At 40.1% G+C, this 22,928-nt stretch overlaps 1 protein-coding gene across 1 annotated transcript; it reads right to left on the minus strand.

The window, feature by feature from the left end:
- Positions 1–977: 977 nt before the first annotated feature.
- BRD7 (bromodomain containing 7) lies at positions 978–13,888 on the minus strand. Its single transcript, XM_063410503.1, has 17 exons — positions 13,731–13,888; positions 13,196–13,404; positions 12,667–12,796; positions 12,219–12,276; positions 10,961–11,105; positions 9,687–9,797; positions 9,176–9,360; positions 8,323–8,446; positions 7,644–7,719; positions 7,013–7,120; positions 6,261–6,393; positions 5,411–5,522; positions 4,525–4,581; positions 3,597–3,708; positions 3,323–3,466; positions 2,105–2,248; positions 978–1,168 (listed from the first exon to the last, which is right to left on the minus strand). Exons 1-17 carry the CDS (start codon positions 13,777–13,779, stop codon positions 1,104–1,106), a joined length of 1,962 nt encoding a protein of 653 aa, XP_063266573.1. The 5' UTR covers positions 13,780–13,888; the 3' UTR covers positions 978–1,103.
- Between the last annotated feature and the right edge of the window lie 9,040 nt (positions 13,889–22,928).

A 22,928-nucleotide genomic window follows, 5' to 3' on the forward strand; every position in this document is an offset into this window, starting at 1 on the left:
AACCTGTAAAGATTGGGCTGGCACAGTTGCCCTGGATCTTGTCTTTTTCTTGTAGCATGAAAAGAAATGATTTATAATTAATAGGAAAATTCACTCCCTGGAGTAATAATTCAGGTGCTATGACTTAGAACTGAAAAAATTCCAGTGGTGTCTGTTAACTCCTCTGGGACAACTGAATCTACTGGAGAAAAACCCAGGCTGACAGTTAAAAATTTTGCAATGTATTTTAGTAATTGTGAAAGTTTAAAAAACAAATCTTTCTGCAGCATTTTTAGAGAGGAAGGAAGGAAAGCAGCAAGGATGATGTTGGCCATAAGACTGAGGGGAGAGGGTGGAATTCACAATGCTGTTTGGCCTGTGAGTTACCTCTTGGTTCAGCTCCTGCCACTGCACACGTCAGGGATTGCTGGAACCCTACAGCTCATTCCTCTTGACTCCAGGGTGACACTGGAATCAATACCACAGCCATGGGGGACTTTTTCTTGCTGACAGGAGGGGGGTTTGTTAATCTTACTTCTGGTCATGCATCTGAGCTTGCCCTGCAGTTTTAGGATACTGTAAGTACAGAGCAAGGTTTCTCCTAAGAGGAGACTGATCCACATTCAAAGTCACCCAAAGCTGAGAATTTTTTGATTCATCACACTGCATCAGTTTTATATAAAAAGTTTATTTCTCTTCCTCATGTCCATGAGAGTTGCACAGTAATTTTAAAAAGGGGAAGCTGCATGTTCAGACACTAATGTTGTTTGCACTACCCAGACTCAGAGACAAATCTATACATTGCTTCTAGAAAATTTTGGTTGAGTCCCTGCACCATATATAGGCACATTTTCATTATGCTTTGACTTTTCCAGACACTTGGTAATTTAGGAAAACTTAAATGCAGCAGAGGAGCTTAAAAATAATAGAGAATGCAAAAAGAATAATTTAGTTCATTTACGCAGCAGAAATAACTAATACAAACCCTTCAAAAGCCATCAGTTCCAAAATTTAATAAACAAAAGTAGTTTAACACACAATGTACACTTATGGTGAATGCACCTGAAGGATGTTTACCTGGTTCTTAAACAGAATCAAACAAACAGCTGTAAGCTACAGAATCTTCAGCCTGTGACTGCACCACACTCGTTCTCAGGGACAATGATGGTCTTCCTAGGCTCTTCAAAGTCTGAAAGTTTACAACAGATAGCAGGTCACCATCAAGTGAAGACATGGATACACATCAGAGCATGCCCTCAGATAATTTGATATTTATGGAGATAGGCCTGTGTTAGCCCTGTTGTTGTTCTGCAACAGTCCCAGAAAATCTTGTGTTTCAGCTGGTTCTGTCACAAAGCTTCTGCATAATGTTATGGGAAAGGCTTGATAACTTTGAAATTGATATTTCTTGAGCAGTTTCCTTAAAAACAGGAATGAATGAATCCTGCTCTTTGAGTTAAAATGTTATTTAATGAAAACTTTAATAAACCACAGATTGAGTAAATTTGTTGTGTGAATTATGTTTTGTGAGAGGAAATTCTTCCTGCCCTACCCTTGCTCTGGGTACTCTTCTGCTGTGCATGTTCTAAATCGGGGAGGACAGGGTCTGGCACTGGGACTCCACTGGCCAGACTCTAATCCAGCAAACACAGCCACTGCTTTTGGCTGGATGAGGTGAGTTGAACTCTTGCTGTCAACTTCCAAAGCACCACAGCTGGCCAAACTAAGCAAAAGGGGTGCACAGCCAAACGCCTGGAGAAGAAGGAACCACAACGTGCTCATTGTAGCAAGTGAGGAATTTTAATTTTAAATCCTCTCTTGCAACTTCACGTAAAATGGAAAAACTAAAATTGAATGAATTACTGAGCTTTAAAATCTGGCAGTGCTGTAAGATGGACTGTAAAGTAACCATGTAGCTGAACCAAAGTTCCATACACACAAAAGATTCATTTTGGACTGAGACCAAAGGCAGCAACTTTCCTTTTGAAACAGAATTTAAAAAGGAGAGAAGAACTGAAAATTGGAACCACACTACTGCAAGTTCTACCATAAGCCTGTCTAAGGATTTGCAGATGTGGTTTTGTTCCAGCTGAACAGATGCTACAAGATGTTGTTGTATACTCACCCTCTGTCAAATCCACCCAGCTGTCCTCTGTCTCAGGCAGAGGAACCGAGATCCCCATTGCTTTCCGGATTCCGTAGGTGCTGACAATGTCACCTGGAGTCACTTGCTGGGCAAGCTCTTTCAGGTTATTGGTTACTCTCTCCGCTGGAAAAGATAAGAGGATGTGTTTATATGCTGTATTTGGACACCAAATTGCTGAATCACTGCAAACAGTTTAATTTTTTAGCACAAAGAAACAATGTTAAATAACGTTTCTAGACCAGCAGAGCTGTGTTGTGCTGCATGCAGCCATGCAAGACATCCTGGGAACCAAGGGATGGTTAAGGAGAACAGGAGCAATGAAACAGCTGCTGCCCAAGGCTTGCTGCCATCAGGGAACACCAGCAGTTAGAAAGGAGGTTAATGAAACTTGGGCCACACTCACAGCAGCTGGGAGAGGGCTGGTGACACCCACACAGCACTGGTGTTAGCAATAGCTGGATTTTGGCATTCAGCACGAAGCTTGGGCTATAAAGAGTGACTGTTCTTGTTGCTACAAATGTGGTTTTCCCTCCTGAAGGAAGCTGTAAGTAGTGAAACTTAAAAAAGATAGTATTTGATCTGGTTTAGACTTGGTGTGGTACCAACTGAGTCACATTTCTTCAGTAATGGGGAACTTATCTAATCACATCAATGTGGTTTAGTTTAGACCATGGATAGTGTTGCACAAGTCAGTTTTGCTTGCCAGACAGGCACTCTGTACACAGTCCTGTCTTAGAGGGCTGCCACTAACACAGGGTTTGTAGCTGATCTGTGAGACAAGCAGGTTTGCTCAAATAACCAAGGAATGTATGACTGGTATTTATTTGTGTAACTCAACAGACTGATAACCAGATCCATCCTGGACCAAAGCTGGCCTTGCAATAGGAACTTGGTAATACTTCAGCAACCCCAAAGACACTGCAAAACTCATGGAGTTACTGGTATTTGGCTATTGTCTGCCCCATGGCATACAGAAGCTTCAGTAAGTTGTAGGGACATTTAGGAATAAAGAGGAAATACTTAGAAGTACTATTCAAGATTTTCATCAGGCTTTGGATCCAAAAGTGTTTAAATTAATCCACTAGGCCTAATAGGCCTATAATCTACACTATAGCCCTTGAGATTTTTTTTCCTTGGAGCTGATACCAGCTGGGACTTCATCAAATCTGCAAAAACAATCAGAAAAAGTGTATTTACCCAAGTGCATTTCTCTGTAGGATGGACCCAGAAGACAAATCATATTAGGGGGTGGTTTTGTACTCAGTCGTTCATTTTGAGCATCCTGGAGCTCTCTGAGCAGCTTTGTTGTTTCATCAAGTTTCCTCTGGAAGATTTCAGCCTCTGTTTAAAGAAAAAAAGAAAGTCCTGACTACTAAGATCTAAGTACAGTTTATTTACTTTACAATATAAAATATTGTAAGGGACTGAGAAGCTAAAAGAGTTACAGACACATATCAGAACTAAGACTCACCCTCAGAATCAAACTCTTCCATAGGCATGCCAAAGTTTGTAACTGCTTTTAGAGCTGTAAGTCTGTCACTGTTAGCAGCGTCCAACCTGGCAGCAATATCAATTTCCATGATCTGAAAAAAAAAACAAACCAGCAAGTAATAATCTGGATAATACTTAGCTTAGCCTTGAAACAACAAAATTGTCCAGGGAAGATCAGAATACAAAGGTAAGGTTAGTCTGCTCTACAAAAGTAAGTGAATATACAGAGGGAAAGCTGAAAAGACACCCTGTTAAACTTACTGTTCCACAGTTACTGTTTACTATTCCATTTCATATGCAGATAGAAAATGGCACCTGCCAAAACCACTGGGGATATGCACAAATGAGGTAATACCTTAAGACCAACATTCCAATTAAAAAACAGCTTAAAAATTCCTTCTGCTCACCTAAATGAGATTTTATTGAAGATCTGAGGCCAAAATTCAAAAGGAATCTGGGCACTGGCTGCTGATGAAGAGCTGCTTCAGGAGAACAGCCCTGCTCCCATGCTTTCTCTAACTGAGCAAAGTTTGGGTAGAATGCTTTGAGATCTATAATGTATTGCCTACTGGGGCACAAAGTGAGAACTTCTCAAAGACTGCTACACATCGTGTGGTATCTTACATTTACATTACAAATTCACGTTAAACGAAACCGGATTAGGACAGAAACAAAGCTATAGCTCTGAACAATTACAAATGAAAACCAATTTTCTTCCAGTTCTCTTAACATCTAGTTAAGACCTAATATTTTGGAGAACCTTACTCTCCTCATGCCTACAAAAGGACACACCATTTTCACAGGACTTACAGCTTGTCACAGTCTCAGTGTTGCTGTACAGGCCTGAAAGTTTTATATCTGTGAGCCTGGACAGGTTGGTTAGAGAAGTTAACACAGAAAAATTTTACCTTTACATCTTTCATTGCATCAGTTCTTTCCTGTGGGCCCTCAGCTTCCTCCAAAGGCTGAATAGAGAAAGGAGTTTTAAAGACAGCATTAAAATCACTCTTTTAAATTCAAAGTAAAATCTTACAAGATGCAGTATTTTTAAAGGGAGGTAAGTATGCAAGGTCATAATGTGCTTTCACTGTAAAGCAAGTTATAATGCAGCTACTTCTTAGGGTCTTTCTTGGGGTATTAATGTTTATAAAATACATTTTTTCAGCTCAGGTTTGATTTCTCTTTGCAAAGTTATAGTTGAGATTTGAAACTCAAAGCAAGACTTTTTAGTTAACAGGAACTGTTCTGAGGAGATACTCAATTATTATTGGATTGTCAATTAAGTTAAGGTTATCAAATGAGCCTCTTTGATTCTAGTTATGTTTAGCATGGACAGGATTGGAATCTCCTAAGAGTTTGAAGAGTTCAGTATTTTTACACAGTACATATTTGAGTTTAAAAGCACAGTACCAAATAAAGGGAAAAACTACATATTAATCATATTAATTCACCTGAACCAAATAGTGGCAGCTAGGAATGTGATAAAATTTTCGTGGGAAAAAAAGCCTGTCAGTGATCATGTCAGTTTTAAACTACTACTTATTGGTCTTGAAACAGGAGTTAATGATCATGGGAATGGGATAATGGACAAAAAATATCTCTATGTACAATATGTTAATATTCACAAATTAACAATACAATAATTCCTTTCCCAAAAATCTTGCCACTAGAGGCAAAGATCAGAGTTTCCTTTCCAAATCTATCAATTAAAAGGAAGCCCACCAATAGGATGAGCATCATCTTTCTCTGGTGTGCTAAAACCAAAGACCAGATAGTACACAAACCCACTCTTACCATTTCTAATTCTCTGAGAGCTCTAGAATGTCCTCCTTTAGTCAGAACATCAAGCAAACTATCAGCCATTAAGAGAGGATAATCCTGGGACTTCATAAAAAAATCTTGAATACTGAAAGAATAAAGATAGTTAAAGTAACTACTTTCCTATCCAACATTTAATGTAAAAAAGTTATGTAAGGTCAAACCAATATATACAGCACAGAAAACACAAAAAGTAGCACAGGATCTGATCAAAATGGATTGCTTTAGTCATGCCTGCCTTCTGTAGCTGAGGAATTCATTCTGAATGGGACACTGGAAAACGTGGAAAAGTGCAGTGCCTCAGGCAGCTGCATCAACACGAAAGCAAACTTGCACAGGCCCCTCACATTTACACTGTACTAAAGTATTCCTACTCTTCCTAAAAATTTGTAACACTGTGCCTGCTCCTTGTGAAATTCTCATAAAACAAAAGAGCTCTGAAATTTTTATAATCAAGAATAATAAACCAATAGAATTGTTTTAACAAAGCTGTATCTCATTCAAGGCAGTAATTAATGTGAAAAAAACCAAGTTTGTATAAACATTTGTACAACTCAATATTTTTCTGCCTTTGAACATGAGTCCTTCAGCTATAAATACATCAAAGTTTAGACAATGTACTCCTAGGAATCAGCAGCATCAAAACTCTTCCACCTTGGCTGATTTAGAGGCAGGTTTTTCTACTGAAGTACTTGTTTCTTACACAAACAAACCCCTGTGAGCTATAAAGACAGCAGGGCCACCACTGCACAGCAAAGGCAGCGCATCCTGCAGAGAGCTGCACTAGCTGCTGTCCCTGGGAGCTGAGCTGTGCTTGCTGCATTACCTGGAAGATCCCTGGTTGGAGTCTTCCCCATACGTTGAGTAGATGAGGTCAGAATCCTCCTTGCTGATGTTGGCAAAGGTCGAATCGTACGTTGGTGCATAGGAACTGAAGGGTCCGTAATTCAAGTACGTCACTAATGAACAACAATTGTTTAATTATTACCCTGCTTTGCATGCATCAGACAGAAATGAGAAGGGGGCTGTGAAACAAATCCCCACCAAGAAACTTTAAAGGAATGTATTTCTTAAGGTGAAAACAACCTTCACAGAACACCATCTGTTCACAGTGTAACGACTTTTACTAAGATCTAAATCAAATGCATTTGTATTTGCAAATATATCAGTAACACTGTGTGCCTTAGCACAACATGAACAGTCTGATGCTGGAAAAAGGTTCTCAGGCTCCCCTCTGCTCTTTTAAAGCTACCAAAACCCTTTCTCTGTCTGGTAGTTTCTCTTCTCAATGTAGATAAAAAGTAGATAAAATCTTGCCTCTTCTGTATGTGTAATTTAAGTTGGACTCTGTGATGGGCTGTTTAGTTGTGGAATAGATACAAAGAATCACAGAATGTTTTGGGTTGGAAGAGACCTTAAAGACCATCCAGTTCCAACATCCTTGCCGTGGGCAGAGACTCATTATAATGTGCTTTATCTTTAGAAATCCTTAGTTCCAAATTTGTGTGCTAGTAACAACATCAACACACTGTTTATATAAGAAGAATGATCTGTATTTTTAAAAAAGTCAGCACTTACCTGGAGTAACCTTGTTTCTTTTATCTTCTTTGAACCCCTGTAATGTATTAACTCCTGATTGAAGCCTTCCTGCTGTCATTCCCAGCTTTACAGGGCAGTAACCTGGTTCTGCAACAGGACATATCAAAATACAGAAACAGAGAAGGCATAGGAAGATGTCTAAACTCCTTTAATACCAACAGCTAAAAACTCAAAATAAACAGGTTATGGCTCTCAAAGTGGGCTTTCCTATCCAAATGCTTCATACTAAAGATCTGGGACCCAGAGAGTTCCCAGTTCTGACCCATCTGTGACCTTCTGGTCAGCAGACACTGCACTCTGTACATGGACCAGAAATAAGAGGATCCTGGGAAATTCTCCAGCAGCCAAAGTGTTCCTTTGCAGCTTCCACAAGCAGCTGGCACAAACCAGTGAAGCAACAGCACCGAGGGCTCCCACCAGCTGCTCCTAACAACAGCCACAGCTGAGGCCCATCCACGAGATCCCTCAGCTGCAGCTTTTCCAATCCAGATCTTTATCAGACTGGAAAGAGACATCCAGTTCTTGGCCAGGATTTGCCCATCTGCCCCTGCAAAGATGCAGAGGGTCAGGTATGTGGAAGGGGCTTGTTACCTGAACCGTGCCAACTTACCTCCTGCAGTGAGGTCAACTGGATTCAGAAGGCCCAGAGTTGTTGTACCATCTGGTTTTCTTCTTTCAAATTCACACTGAAATAAGATTAGACTATTTTAATTTACACAGTACTTGAAATTCCTGGTCCTTAAACTAATGAAAACATTTAATGAAACTGTCCTATCTGCAGGAACAAGAAAGGAAATCAGTCACTCAAAAGTGAGTGCTGCTCTAAATTTTTACTTTCACTAGATAATTTTATTATTGGTATAGGCACAAAGAATTAAGACATTATGATAAATATTAATGTTTCTGCAGAGGCCAAGAGACAAAAAATGTAGAAACAGGCATAGTATTACCAAACTGAGTTCCTTCTCCTTTAACATGATTAGCCTTTGACCAGGTATGTGTCTGTTTCAGAACTATGAGATTTTTGCAGGTCAGATTTATTTTCTTGAGCTTTCTACTACTCACCCTTTTCTATTAGTTTATTGAAAACTATAGCTCAACTTGCTCTGCTGATGAAATTCAGCATGCATTCAAACAGCACTTTTTTAAACCTTATGATGTTACACAGATGATCAGTGGTGTAAAATGGTGTAAGCTGCAGTAAAAGCAGATGTGAGGTTTCAACTGGTACAAGAGGCCAAGGAAACCTGGCTTGTGGAAATGTGAGCTACCAGACCCCCCGTGCTTACCTGGCTGTTTGCAAGGCGCCGGGTGAGCTTCCCTCCTGACTCCCGAACAATCCGATCAATCTGCTCTTGCTCCCTTTCCAGGCTGCTGCTTCGTAGTTTGTCTTCAAGCAGGTCTTTATCCTTCCTGTGAATATACCCACACAATTCAGGGGCTGGCTGCAACACCAACTGGCTAAATAACACAACAGGAACTGTGACAATACTGTTTTAGCCCAACTCTGCGCTCAGCTAACAACAAAAAAAGTGCTATTGACTATGACTGGACTTAATACAGCTGGGGAGGGTCCGTGACAAAGGTTTACATCAGCAAATGCTCTGTTAGTAACTGAAAAGCTCTCCCAAAAAACTAAGATACTCTTAATTTTAGTATCCAGTATTTATCTACCATCCTCATATCTGGTATTTCTAGACATGAAAAGCTATTTCAGAAAGTACACTTTCTGTAGCTAGGCAGCTGTGTGTTTCAAATACTACTACTATGTAAACAAATAAAAAGGAATAGAAATTGGCTATGTAGCTTTTTGTGCCAAAATGTTTAAAAGCACGTTTGCAAGCTTTCTCCAAAACTAGACAAGTTCTGTGAAATGGACACTAAAACAGAAAATAATTGAGGGAATGGAGTTGATTGGTAGTATACAAGGTTACCTACATACAAAAGTGATTGTATCATAAACGATTCTAAACTTATTTGGTTTTAGCAGATGAGGATGCTTTATGCAAATGTTGATCTCTTGAGATGAAAATGTCTAAGCAGTACCAGAAAGACAGAAATCCACATCCACTGGACCCTAAGTCATCTTGCTTCTGCAGCATTTAAAAGGTGTATCCTATAAAGACTCAGACAATACTTCACTTTTTGTGCTCTTTGCTAGGTGTTTTGAATGCTTTGGTGTCACCATCCACAGGTTCTCCTCTGTCTTTCCCAGGACCATTTTCCTCTTCCCCAGGTTGCTGCAGTTCTGTCTTGTCCTTCTGCTTCCTTGTCTTCTGCAGGTCAGCCATGAATTCTATACTTTGTTTCAGGCTCTGAATTCTCTCCTAAATAACATCAAAATCCTTTTATTTGCTGCTTCAATGAATCTTAACCTACCCATAGAGACTTATTTTTTTCAGTTCTTTCTTTCTTACACTAGTAAATATAAACAGGGTCTAGAAGGTGAAATACTAAATGCAATTATTTCTACAATGACTGACCTGGCAACAGTACTAAAACAATCTAATATTTATATTCTAATATACAAGCATTTGACAAATACCAAGCAAAGCTTTATTAATTTTCAAGAGATCCCTCTAAAAGGGAAAAAACAGAGATCAAAAAAAGAAGCAGTACACTTTTTAATATTTTGGTTGGTGTTTCTTGTTACCTGGCTAAGTATCTTCATCCCTGAGTGCAGCAGTTTTTTTGCAGCTTTGTAGTAAACAGTGTCTGGTTTGTTGTAAATCATTGCATTATTACACATCAGTTTGAAGTTATCCTGTTCAAACATTAATAATTTTGGAATGAAGGTTAATTTTACAGTGTACTATACAGATATTCTTTTTGCAAATGTAGTGTCTTGAGCTTTAGGGAAAATGATTTAGAAGAATACATCAAGGGAATGAATTTAAGAAATCTGTTACAAAATGTAAACAGGGATAAGTATGTAACTTTGTTTTAAGACTTGAATCCATCAACCCAACAAACATCCTTAAAGTATTCTACAGTGTTCAGTATTGTTTGTAGCTTTTAAAGTTTGAAGGGAGCTCTCTTAGCTACAACCACCCACCTCCTGGCCAATCAGCAGTCATTAAAACAAAGTGCAGCAAACAAAACAAAGACAATGAAAGGCTGCAGTTCAAAGTTAAATTATTACAAAGAATATCCCGAAGTTTTAGTTAAAATGAAAAAATGTATGATGGTTTGAAATTCAAGTAAGCTAGGACTGCACTTCTATACTCACTGCAGCCTCTACAGGTGGATATGTTTTATCACATTCTCATCTATTTACAAAGTTGAAATTAAAAACTAATGAGAAACAGCTGTTACAACAGGGAATATTCTTCTTAAGTTTTGGAGATCTAAAGAAGAATGTGCAAGAAAATACAACCAGTGCTTTTAATTAACATCTGACTAATTGTTAATTACACACAAATTATACCTCTCAGATCCTCATCTAGCTAACTAAAGGACTAGAGTATTTCTGATGAAGAAAATGAAACAAAATGAGGCCCCACATCTTTTAAAAGCTTTAGGAGGCTTTCAAACAGGCCCTTGAATCATCAGGCACACTACAGCACCAGGACAAGTGGTTGCTGCCAACAGGAACAAGCTCATGGTGCCTTCACTCTTGGTCCCCATCACCAGACTAGTCTGGAAAAATACTAGACCTAAAAAGAGGCTGAAGGACAAACTGACAGGCTCCATGCAGTCCTGCACAAAACCTGAAACCATCTGCATCTTTTTGGGATGCACATTTACAAACCAGAAGTTTTTTCTCTTTTACTGTCAGAACTTACTTGCTCACAAAAATTCAAGAAACATTTCTTGAGGCAGAAATACTGGTTCTTTTTGGCATCTTTCTATTCCCATAAAATACTAGCCTTCAAGTCAATTGAGTATAATACATCTTTGTAGTCAAAACAAAATTCAAAGCATTACCTTTAATTCTTCTATGGACTGGTATCCATTGTTCTTGATCTTCTCTTTCATGGTACTAAAATCCATTGGGTTTTTAATGATCATGGAATAGCCAGGGGCAATAAAGTCAGTCACAGGAAATGAAAAGAAGGAACTTGGATCCTTTCTGTTAAGAAATGAAAGACAGTTTTTTATGTTTGAACTTATAACAAAGAACATACTGAGTTTGGAATTAAACAGAAAGGAAATAAGTAAGCTGAAAAGAAATCAGAACTATAAAGAGAGAAATAGCTTGTGTCAGCATAATCTCTCCCTTTCAAGGTTGAAAAGATCTTATATGCAAACGCATATACCAAAAAAGTACACAAATGTATTTCAGAAGTTATTTCTAAATTTTGATAACTACCTGTGTTCCCAAACTGAAAAAACCCATTTTTAAAGGTTTTAGAGTTTAACAAAGGTGTTTTATATTATATTTGAATTAATTTTAAAAAAAGAAATATATATAATAAAAATATTCTTGTCATTCATCACTTACTCAGAAATTATGAGAAAAAAACGAGTTACAGAGCTCAAAATCAAAAGTGCCTTTTGTATGCACTGAAAGGGAGCCAAAACCAATACAGGCTTTTTTTGATAGTTTGTTTCTTGAAACTAGCACCACACCTAGGTCTTGAAAATGTACAGAGAAGAGAAAACTTGCAAACAAAGTTTCAAGCTCAGTCTGGTGAGACAGCTAAAGGGAAAGATCTTTCAACCACTTTTGAACAAGATGCAGATACTCTTACAGTCAAGAAAGATTATCTTAAATAAGAGACTACTTGAAAGAACTGCAAACTTGATTGTTTTAACCTAAAAAACTTCTGATTAGTAAAACAGTAAGAGAACATGTTTGAAGTTTTCAATGCATACTTCCTTTTTATAGTAAATAATGCTAAAATAGGAGAACTTAAGGTAGAAGAAACTTAGGCAAGTTAATTATAATCTCTTGTGCCTTCCTTTCAAAAGGTTCCCCTAAATAAAGCATCGCATTATTGGAAAATTTTCCTGGTTTTGAAAGCTTTTTCAAGCTACTATGAACTTGAAACTGGAGGTGCTCACAAGAAGCCTAAGCTGAAGTTCTAAGAACACTCTCTTACACTAGCACTTAGATTCCTAAAATAGCTCTCTTTGAAATATATTTAGCAATAATATTTTCACTCAGCTTTGTGTGTGCCCCATCCCTTACTGGATGTTATTTCCAGTTCAGAGCTCTGCAAGCCTGCAGCACAGACATTACCTCTGCAGCTGTCTCATGAGTTGATTCAGAGCTTCCTGAAGTGGTGTCTGCTCCACCTCTAGACCAAAAACAAAGGGGGAGAATGGGCGTGAGGCACAACTGACAAGGTATGAAACTTCCAAGACATGAGAAATCAACTAAACAAAACTGATGCACCTTGAGAATTCAATACCAAGAAAAGAATATGTTGGCAAACCCCACAATACCCACAGGGGATCTGCTTTTCTCATTGCCCTTACTGAACATCTGCTCACTCTGACAGAAGTACCAATACCACTCTGCAAAAGAAGTGTACAGCAACATAATTCCAAACTTTTGTAAAAGACAGAGAAAAACACTGAGATGGTACAAAACAAGAAGTCACTTGCTACAGAAACAAAGAACAATAAAGCAAGAGTCAATTACAGAAAACATGAACTAGCAAAAGAAATTTCTTTCTTCCCCCTACCCTCCTGCTTTGATAAAGTGCTCGTCATTGGTTTCTCTGGTGACAATTCCATTCTGACAGGGGTCTGACATTTCATTTCCTGTTCTCCCTCACTGTCTCCATGGTCTCGATCTCGTTTCTTTTTATCCTCCTGGAAAGATTGTAATGGAAATGTAAGAGCACGTGCAAAACCTGCCTTACTGTACATAATGCACTCTAAATTAATCAAAACAAATTCATAAAGTTTAAAAAATAAGAACAGTTTGTGTTTAAAAATTCTGTATTCTTTATGCACTGTCTCCATCTGCTGGACACTGAAATAATTCAGCCACACAATGCAATGTATCACTGAATTAGTTTTTTAGAAAATGTGACAGCTATCTGGTGTGTACCATTGAAAAACGAGACAGGAACGCCTCACACACCGAGTCTGATGTATTCCAGTTTAAGGATACAAGTTACAGTCATATCTGCTGACCTTTTGATGTGAAACCTAGAGAAAGTCAAAACATTGTTTTTTTTGCTAAAATGCAGTACCACGAACACATACCTTAACTTTTCTCTTTCTTTTCTCCTTCTCTTCGCCAGGAACTTGTTTTTCTCCTTTCTTTCTCTTTTTCCTTTTTCTGTCCTTGTGTTTTTCATGCTCAGATTTGTCTTCGTAGAGGCTGGAATCAAGTCCTGCATTTCCAGTGGAGAGCTCAGCAACTTCATTTCCTCCAACTTTCAGCACCAGCTTCAGTGGCTTTTCTACATATTCTTAAACCAGCAGAGAAACAAGCTGTGTGGGTACCAAATGAAACACACTCCCGTCCTCAATAACCCCGCGCGATCACTCCTCTTCTTCACCGCACCATTTGCTCATTTCCAGTCCCCGCAGCTGCTCCTCGCCCTGCAGAGCCGAGCCCGCCGCCCATCTCCCGAGCCCGGGCCCCGCTCCCCGCAGCTCAGCCCGGGCCGTTCGAACCGCCCCGGCGCTGGGCCCGGCGGGGCGGGGCGGGCGCCGCTGCGGGCTCCAGGGCCCGCGTCCGCTTCGGGCCGCGCAGCCCGGCCGCCTCTGCCCGCCCACCCCCATATGGACCCACCCTCGTAGGGATGTTTGTCCGACTTGTGCTTCTTGTGCTTCTTCCCCATGGCCCCGGCCCGGCCCGCCCGGGAGAGGCCGCGCTGCTGAGGCGGAGCCCGGCCCGGCCCGGCAGCCGGCGATGGCGGCCGGCAGCGCCCCCTGGCGCGCTGGAGGGCCCGCGCAGGCGCAGTGGCGGGCGGGTGAGCGGCGGCATGGCCGGGCAGCGGCTGGAGCGGGGCCCGCCATCCCCGAACCGCGATCTCCGGGAGCCGCGATCCCCGGGAGCCTCCTCTCCTCCGCGCCGCTAAGAGAAGAGCTCGGGGCATTTTCCCTTGTCAGCAGCCCCCTCCGCTCCTCGGGCAGCGTCGCGTCTCCAGAGCCCTCACGGCATCACAGAATCACAGAATGTTCAAGGCTGGAAGAGACCTTTAAAATCATCAAGTGCCGCTGTCAACACAGCACTGCCACTGTAACCCCCAAACCACATCACCCTGAGGGAGATCCACGCACTTCTTAAACACCTCTAGGGATGGTGACTGCACCACCTCGCTGGGCAGCCTGTTCCAGTCCCTGATCCCCGAATAGTGAATTTCTTTTTTTTCCCGATATCTACTGTGAATCCCGCCTGTCCCGCCCTGCCCGCGGCCCCCGCGCCTCTCCCCTCACGCAGCCGCCAGCAGCCCCTCGCTGCTCCCCGCCTGCGGCGGGCTGTGCCCGCATCCCTGCCCCTCATCCCACCCCTGGCAACCCGGGGCAGTGCCGCGTTTCGGAGATTTCGGCAGGATTCACAGAGCCACAGAGCCATCGAGGCTCGAATAGACCTGTGCGGCCATCGAGTCACAGCTGTCACCGATCACCGCCGTGTCACCCAGACCCTGGCACTGAGCGCCACGTCCAGTCTGTCCTTAAACAGCCCCAGGACCGTGACCCCAGCACCCGGGTGGGTGCTCAGCCTGAGTCCTGCTGTGTTCGCAGAACCCGGTGTCACGGAATGTCCCCTGCCATGACCGTGTGTGCCAGGGGCAGAGGGTGGCCGCAGCAGGAGGGCTGCAGTGGCAGCCTGTCCCTCTGGCAGCAGAGTTTACTCTGCACCCGGCTGGATGCGAGGGCCCTGCGGGGTTTGCGGGCTTCTCGGCTGGCGTGTGGCCACGGCTGGCTGCCGCTGCCGGCCGGGCCCGTCGGGAACGAGCTCCAGCTCACCAGAGACCCTCCATCCCGGACACAGGCTCGCTGCTCCTGGAGTCTGAGAACCTGTGCCTAAATCTGTGCTAGTGAGGAGAGGATGTGCTCCCCGAGGAAGGGCTGGCAGAGGTATGTCGAGTCTGTACCCATCCAAGGGACGTGTCTCTCATGTGCCCTGGCAAACAGCAGGGATGGTTGTGCCTGTCCTGCACAGGCTGGGACAGGCTCAGCCTTGCTGACTGAATGCCTAAACTTGCTCACTGGTTTTGGAAGCAAATACTTTATAATCAGGTTAAAACTCTAAGGAAAGTATATATATTGTCCATTACATGTCAAAAATAACTTAGAAATTCTGACCTCCTAAAAATGTTGCAAGTTGCTCATTTGCCTTGTTTGGGAGTGCTCCCAAAGCAACTATTTTTTAAAAATAAATGCAACACTGATTGTATAGTCTTTCAAAGTTAATAGTGTATTTGTTGCTATTGCTTAAGCTGCAGCCATTGCTGTTTCAACAGCACTGTTGTAGGTATTGTTTTCTGCCAAGACCTCTTCAACAGTGCATCTTGAAATTCCACTTCTCTCAAGTTTTAAGTGTAAAAATAAACTGTTTCTCTTTCAAAAGAGAAGTTTTAATTTATTCCCACACAATAGTCCTGTAAGTATTCCTCATGTTTGTTGAATCATATGTAATGTTTTATAGCCAAAAAGAAAAAAAAAGTTAATTAGAAATTTATATGTATGGCTGTACAGTAATAAAAGGTTTATTTTGAGAGCTTGTGAAGATCGAGATCTCTTGTCTGTTGTCCATGCAGTCACTGGGAGTGTAATCAGACGTGACAGCTTTGTTTTGCATTTTGCTGGTTACATTACTGTCATTTGGTATCCTACTCAGAGAATTGTGTGGGTGGTGCTCTGGAATAAACCACAGCTTTCCTGCTTGATCTTACTCCAGTAGTTTGAAATTCAGTTATAATGGGCGCAGTTGTTTTTCTAATTCACATCTGGATCCTTTAAAACTCTTATTACATATGCAGTGAATGTTCTTAAGAATACTTTAGTGAGAGGTAGAGGGCTTTTGCTTGGGATGTGGCCACATGCAGAAAATACAAGACTAGTAAATATTTAAAGGACATGTTTTATAGAATGAAAAAAATGTTGCTATATCCTCTGTTCCCACAGGAAGATTGGCAGACTTTCTGAGGCTTTTTCTTTTAGTTGTCATATGGCAAGATCATTTGTTCAATTGTTATTCTGAAATTTCCTGACTAATCTTGTCCTGAATTTAATAAAATTTCAGCGAATAACACAAGCAAGTAATGTGAGATCTGGCCAATACTGAGAGCTGCTAGGTGTGTCCTTCAATAGCATCCTCTGGGTCAGAGAAGGATACTTCTGCACAGTTAGTCCTCACACACACCTAGAATACACTCTGGCTTCGCATCCTTTTCTCTAGCTCTGCTTTCCCATTAGAAGATCAGTATTTCTTCCCTCTCCAAACCCCTCACACTCTAGCTGGGCATAGTGTCTGAAACATCATTTGTAAGCCTATGAAGAATTTTCGCTGATATTAGAAAGACAAGGTATGATTCTTGTTGGTTGAGTGTGCAGAATTAATAACTTCAATTCACTGCATATTTTCTGAGGGTCATGTTCTTAATCTGTGTCAAGTTTCTAAAGCAACTAGCATTTAAGTGTGAGAGACAATAATATCTGTTATCACTGTGAGCTACTAACAGAGAAAATGTTTGAAAATAGATCATTGAGTCATGAATGGTTTGGGTTGGAAAGGACCTTAAAGACCACCTTAGTTCCAACCTCTCTGCTGTGGACAGGGATATCTTTCAGTAGACCAGGTTCCTCAGAGCTCCATCTAGTCTAGCCTTCAACACTTCCAAGATGTCCAAGTGTTTTCACATGTACCTGTTCCATCTCCTAAAGAACTTTTATTGAGACCTATGGAAAGCATAAGATCATATTAGTGTATATTCATTTAACTAGACATCAAACACCGTAACTATTTAAATAGGTAATTTTCCCCCCCCAAATGAAGAAATAAGGATGCAATAAGCAGGGTCATTTGTGGGTTTCAGTTTGCTCAGTGAGTATATAGCACAGGCATTATAATTTACTGTGTTAACAGAGAGATAAAAAACTTAGTGAAACCTTGTTGCTTTAATCATTGCTTCAGGAGGAAGAGGTAGATCCTGGTAACAGAGAAAGGTGCAGAGGCTGCTGCAAGGCACAGGAGGAGAGTGTGCCAAAGTCTTTGGAATCGGGTTTCTGTGAATGCACAAACATACCTGGGATGTTAGTCACTGGGAGCTTTTTGTGAGAGGGTTTGGTTTGTAGTCTGTGATACACGGAAACATTGGAATAAAGTTTTTGTGATAGACATTCATTTTAAACCAGTGTTTTACCCCAACACACCTTTCTAAAAATGCTTGAACACATATGGCTGAGGTAAGAATGTAGTCAATATTTTAGATTGTTGAGTTATTAATATGACTTTTTAAATCAGTTACTCATTAGCTGAAAATGTGATCAATATGACTATTTTCTTGATTCTGTGAGTATTAAAGGGACATTGTCATTTTCCATGTCCTGAGAAAATCCACTGTGACAGATGGAATTTTTTCCCATAATTTGAATAGACAGTCTCATCACTATGATGTATTTTCTCTTTTTACAGTTTAGCACTGAAGTGTCTAATTCATTTACTCATGAAAATAGGCAATTATCTGTTTCTACCCCAAGATCCTTATGACTGTAATAAACTTCATAATAAGATTGTAATTCAGTCATAGGGATGATTATCTTATTGTCCATAGTGCACTCATATGGATCATGCTCTACAGTCTGTGTATGTGTATATTTGTACAAGTCTGTGTTTTGTAAATAACTTTCCTGTGACCTTGCCCAAATCCTGCTGGCACCTCTTTTAATAACTCTCTTTTGAAGTGATTTTGTGCACCTGAAGAAATACCTTGTTGCACACCTCTGAACTAAAATAGCAAAATTTTTGCTAGACATGCATGAAATTGCATGAAATTTAAACATTTATGACCTTGGTTCTTGGCTGCTATTGCTGCACAGGTTGGGAAAATTAAACAGGATTCAGCTGGATCCTCATGAGAGGAGACTGATGGACAAATGGGATTTATCCATCATCCCTGCTTTTCCCTAGTCAAATGGAGGATTTGGAGGAAAAGAAGGCAGAAACCTGAACAGCAAGCAAGCCAGAACTGCAGCCTGTCCTAGCAATTGCAGCAGGTAATTTCCTTGGGGAGGAGAGATGGTACTGGCAGAGGCCAGTTGATTATATATATATATATCTGTACATATATATATAGTCTATATATGGAGTGGATTTCCAGATAGAACCACACCATCTCATAGCAGCATAAGGCTGGGCTTTGGAATTGAGGATGAAAAGTTTGATCTCTAGGTTGAACTGATGGGTCCAACCTAATAAATTTTGAGATGTAACCAAATTATATTTATTCATGATTGCTTGTTCAATTAAGATATTACCAGCCAGTTCTGAACTTCCTCGATTCACATGGCCAGACTTTAGTTAAAGTCCTAAACATTTGTTTTTCCTTGAGTATGTATTTTAATTACTTTTGTTGTGTTTTAAATTGAATAAAATATCTGAAAATGCCTGTGCTTGTAGCAGGCACATCACAATGCTCCATTAGATATGGGTATTGCCCAAATAATGTGGAGAGAAACCTTTTCCTAGTAAGTTTTAAGTTGCTCTAAGAGGAAAAAGATGATGAAATTTGTACTTGTATTGAATTGTCACTTGTAAGCTATAATAGGAGGAAGTTTAAAACAAGTGTCTAGCTGAATCTCTTAGATGATATTCCAGTTTTGGTTGGTTGTTTTTTTTTTTTTTTTTTTTTTTTTTTTTTTTTGTTTTGTTTTGTTTTGTTTTGTTTTGTTTTTTTTTTTTGTTTAGGTAGCAATTCATCTTTTTAAATTAAATTTTGTTTTGTGTAGTGGTATCGCTAGAGGAAACACATTGAACAAAAAATAAGAGCGTTAGGCCACTTGGTGGTGTAATATGCAAAGGAAACCCAACTTATTCAAGAGAAGGAAATTTACATAATAGACCATTTTTGTTTGCTTATTATCTGATTAAGCATAGTACAAGACATTACATGAATGGTTACTTTTTAAAGACCTTTAATTTCATGCAAGTAGTAAAGCAGATTTTGTGGGATAAATTCTGGGTTTAGCTCAGCTCTTTCTGAAGGTGTTTCCATTCTAGCTATTAGTGGTCTGTTAGTTGGTTCAGAAGTCCTGATACAGTTCTCTGTGGGAAATGGATAATTTAAATTGGAGAGGGCCACATGGGATCAGCTTTGGTTTTCATCTGCTGGAGCCTGGTGTCCTTCACACTCCCACCAGGTGTGGCAGCTTCTCCCAGGTGTTGTATTTTACTCCCTGACTGAGGAGCTGGGAGGAGCCGTGGCATTGCAGTGCTTCGGGGGTGGACTGAGCCCCCCAGGCTGTGACCAGAGAGCAGAGGGAATGGCCACCAAGAGCCTCGGGCAAATGCAGGGAACATACGGACACTTGTGCAGGGAGCACCAAAGGGGAGGGTGATGTGTGCAAGGGCACGTTGGTGAGGCCTATTTTTATTTCTCTGTGCAATAAGAAGAATTACAGGTCCAGCCTTCTGTCACTTTTAGTTTACGCTTCTTTAAGGAAGGTGTTTAAGCTCAGTAGGATGCCACAGGGTCTGCAGAACAGTGTGTGCAGAGACTGAATTTTATATTGTATGCACTGGTGTTCATGTCAAGGGAGAGAAATGAAGATAGAAGAATCGGTATAATGCTGCTTGGCAAATTCTAGCAGAAGTGAACAGTTTCTAAATGGGGTCCACTAAGGAATGTCTGTGTTAGTCAAACTATTGTTCTGAAGCAGTAATCAGAATTTTCTTTTCTGGGGGAAAGAAAAATGAGGGAAAAAAGAAGACGTTTCCATTCCCATTTGACAGAAACATCAAACTAACAGTTAAGTTTTATTTTCAGACTGAGGAAGGAAAAAATAAAGATGTTTTGACTGGTATTTGGCTTGAGTTTGGTTTGGCTTTTTAGTCTACAGCCTAGAAAGAAATAAAAATTAAGAACAACTTCAGCTTGGACTGAATGAACTGAACATCTAATGTAGCTTTCTCCTTGATAAATGTACCATATTTAGGTACTAAAAGAAGTAGCAGTTTTCATGTTAAGTAGTAGTAGTTGCTCATGTTAAGAATAAGTAACCAGCATAGTGTTCCAGTAGGTACTAACTTACTTTCTTAGGTTTTTCTTCATTTCCCTGGCAATCCAGAATGTGTAGTAGTAGTGAGACCTTCACATGTTGTCTGTAAGGAGGGACTGACTTTAAACTGGTAAAGGGTGTACTCTGGTGTTTCAGAAGAGAGACAACAGCAGTGGTGGTGATCTGCTGCTTGTAGTGCTTGTTCTCAGGGATAATGACATCCTGGATCAAATTCTCCTGGAATACCTTCTGCACTCCACAAATTTTTGCATAAATTAGAGCTGAAATTTTTTTAACTTTCTGACCACAAGCCAGGTGCAGATAATTGATCTTCTTATGGTACACATACTGTCTCATGAAACTTTTCAGTGGTACTGACACCCAAAGATGTAATGTGGATGGGAACTCATAATTTGTATTGTGCTCCTATAGCTCCTGTGATAGGCTCTGCAATTTTGTTCTCTGAGTGAAAGCTTGGAGGAGAGCAGCATAAAAAGAATGTACTGTAAGGTCACTTGACCCTTTAGATTACTGATTATATGTGACCAAAATAATATTATTTTAATATCCAGATGTTTAGGACCTGGTGCAAACCGTAAATCTCTTAGAAAGTTTTAAGAACTTTTGGTTGAAACTTCTGGTTTTGTTTGTTTGTTTCATTCTAAACCCATGTGGTAGAATACAATCTTTAGAAAAGATTGTCAGAAAGTGACCTCAGCCAATCAGTTGCAGAGAAAATAAAATTAAATGAAAACTAAGTGAGGTATTTGTCTGGCTGATTGATTTACTAAAACTCTGAAACAATTTTAGTTCTTTCAAAGTCTTTGCAAATAACTAGCCTGAGGTGTAATGAGAGGGAAGGTGGATCCTCCTCACAGTCTGTGAGGAGGAATATGGCTCCACTGTAGCCTAACTATGTTTTTGTTTATTATACTGCACTTCTACTGAGAGAGTTTGCTGAAAAAAGTGTATGAAATGACAGCTATATGATCAATTCTTTTCAACTTTAAAGAAAAAAAACCCCTCATTTGCTTAAGGGAGATGAGGAAGGAGCTTAAGGGTTTAAGCATGGAACTGTTCAGATGGAGTCTGTTTGGTTAGACCAAAATTCCTTATGTCATTGCTCGTTAATATTGTTGTAGCAAGTGTTTATGCATGAGTGTCCAAGAAGAGCTGGGTGTGATCAATTCAAAATGGCCTTGTCAGACTGCATGAAGTATTCACTCTGAGATATATATCTGGTAATGCATGTTTTATAATTTATTCTGACAGGGTATTCCTGTTGCTGCTTTAAGTATTTCTCCAGATCTTTTCACAGCAGATGATCAATTAGTGCTTCACTTGTTCTTTCTATTAATTTAAAACATGGAAATGACAATATGGCCACTTCTTGTAGGACTTTTGTGCATCCTGTGAAAGGAAATCAATCAGGTCAGTGATCTGTCTGGTTCTGTCACCAGCAGGTTCTTACAGAGGTGCCTCTTGCTGCAGATCTTCCTTCTCCTGCTCTGGTAGAAGGTCAGCTGAACCACGGCCCTCTGGAGGCCCCAGGGCAAGAATCAGAATCTGATCCTGGGACTGGAATGGACCTTGCATGTAGGTTTTTGTAAACTCTTCCTTCCCTTCTGTGGTCATTGCGTCTCCAAAGGAGACTACAAATGCTAAAAATTGCTTAACATTTTATAAAAGTTTATGTAGAGTTGTATAGACAATTTAAATGTGTGCTGACATGGTCAGGTCTGGATGTTACGTCCCAGTGTTGGGCATTTATTTCTTGAAGGACTTTGTCTTGCGTGCTGAGGATGAAATGATCCACTGGTGTCTGAAATTTTAAGATCATGTTTTGTTTTTCACTGTATCTCATGTCAGGTGGTTCTACAGGCTGATTGGACAGGAAGGTGTTTTCACATTTGTCAGTGTTTTATACTTTCTGTCCATTTCATTCATATCCTTGTTTGTCTGTGCAGGAAAGCCAAATTTCAGTCATAGTTACACTCATGCCAAATTTTCTTGGAAAACCAAAACTGATTATGTTTAACCTTAGAGCAAGCTATCCAGTTTTTACCCTAAACCCAATGTATTTTTAGTCATATAACTTATTGCCTTCAACGCCTTTTGTTTTGTTTCATTGTTTCTTAAATGAGATTTTTTTCATCCTTGTTGATACAGGTGAAAGTGTGCATTCCAGAGAGTAAATTCACAGAAAATGGAAATATGCAACTTGTTTTAAGGTAATATGATTATTCTAGTGGATAAAGTTGAACTTGTTACATTTTGAATGCTTTTTATATCTTTTTTTCTCTTGAACATTGTCTATATTGACATGCCTGAATATCAGAAGTGTTTCTAAATGTTGTTTCTGATCCCAAGCTACTCCTAAACGCTGTTCATAGGAAACAGCAGTGTTGCTGTATTTTAGATCATTTGTAACGGGTGAATGTTTCTCTGCTTCTTATAGAACCTGTTTCTCATTTTGTAAGTGGATGGCAGGTAAGAAGGCAATGCAGTTTCAGAAAAATAATTTAGTATTTTTGTTTGATTTAATTGGAGGCATAAATATAAGAGTCACAGTTATTTAACTGAAACCTTATATTTATTTATATTTATTGTTACCTACCAGAATTTGTACAGAGCAACACTTCACAGTTGCTGAGTTCCACTGGAGATGAAGTGATAATCTCTGGCTGTAAATTGTAAATTGCTTTGGGATAAAAGGTACTGCATAAATGTAAATTGTTAGCTTATTAAATGCAAGTGTAGCATA

Source organism: Prinia subflava, chromosome 13 (genome assembly GCF_021018805.1).
Source record: "Prinia subflava isolate CZ2003 ecotype Zambia chromosome 13, Cam_Psub_1.2, whole genome shotgun sequence".
NCBI classification, from domain to species: Eukaryota; Metazoa; Chordata; class Aves; order Passeriformes; family Cisticolidae; genus Prinia; species Prinia subflava.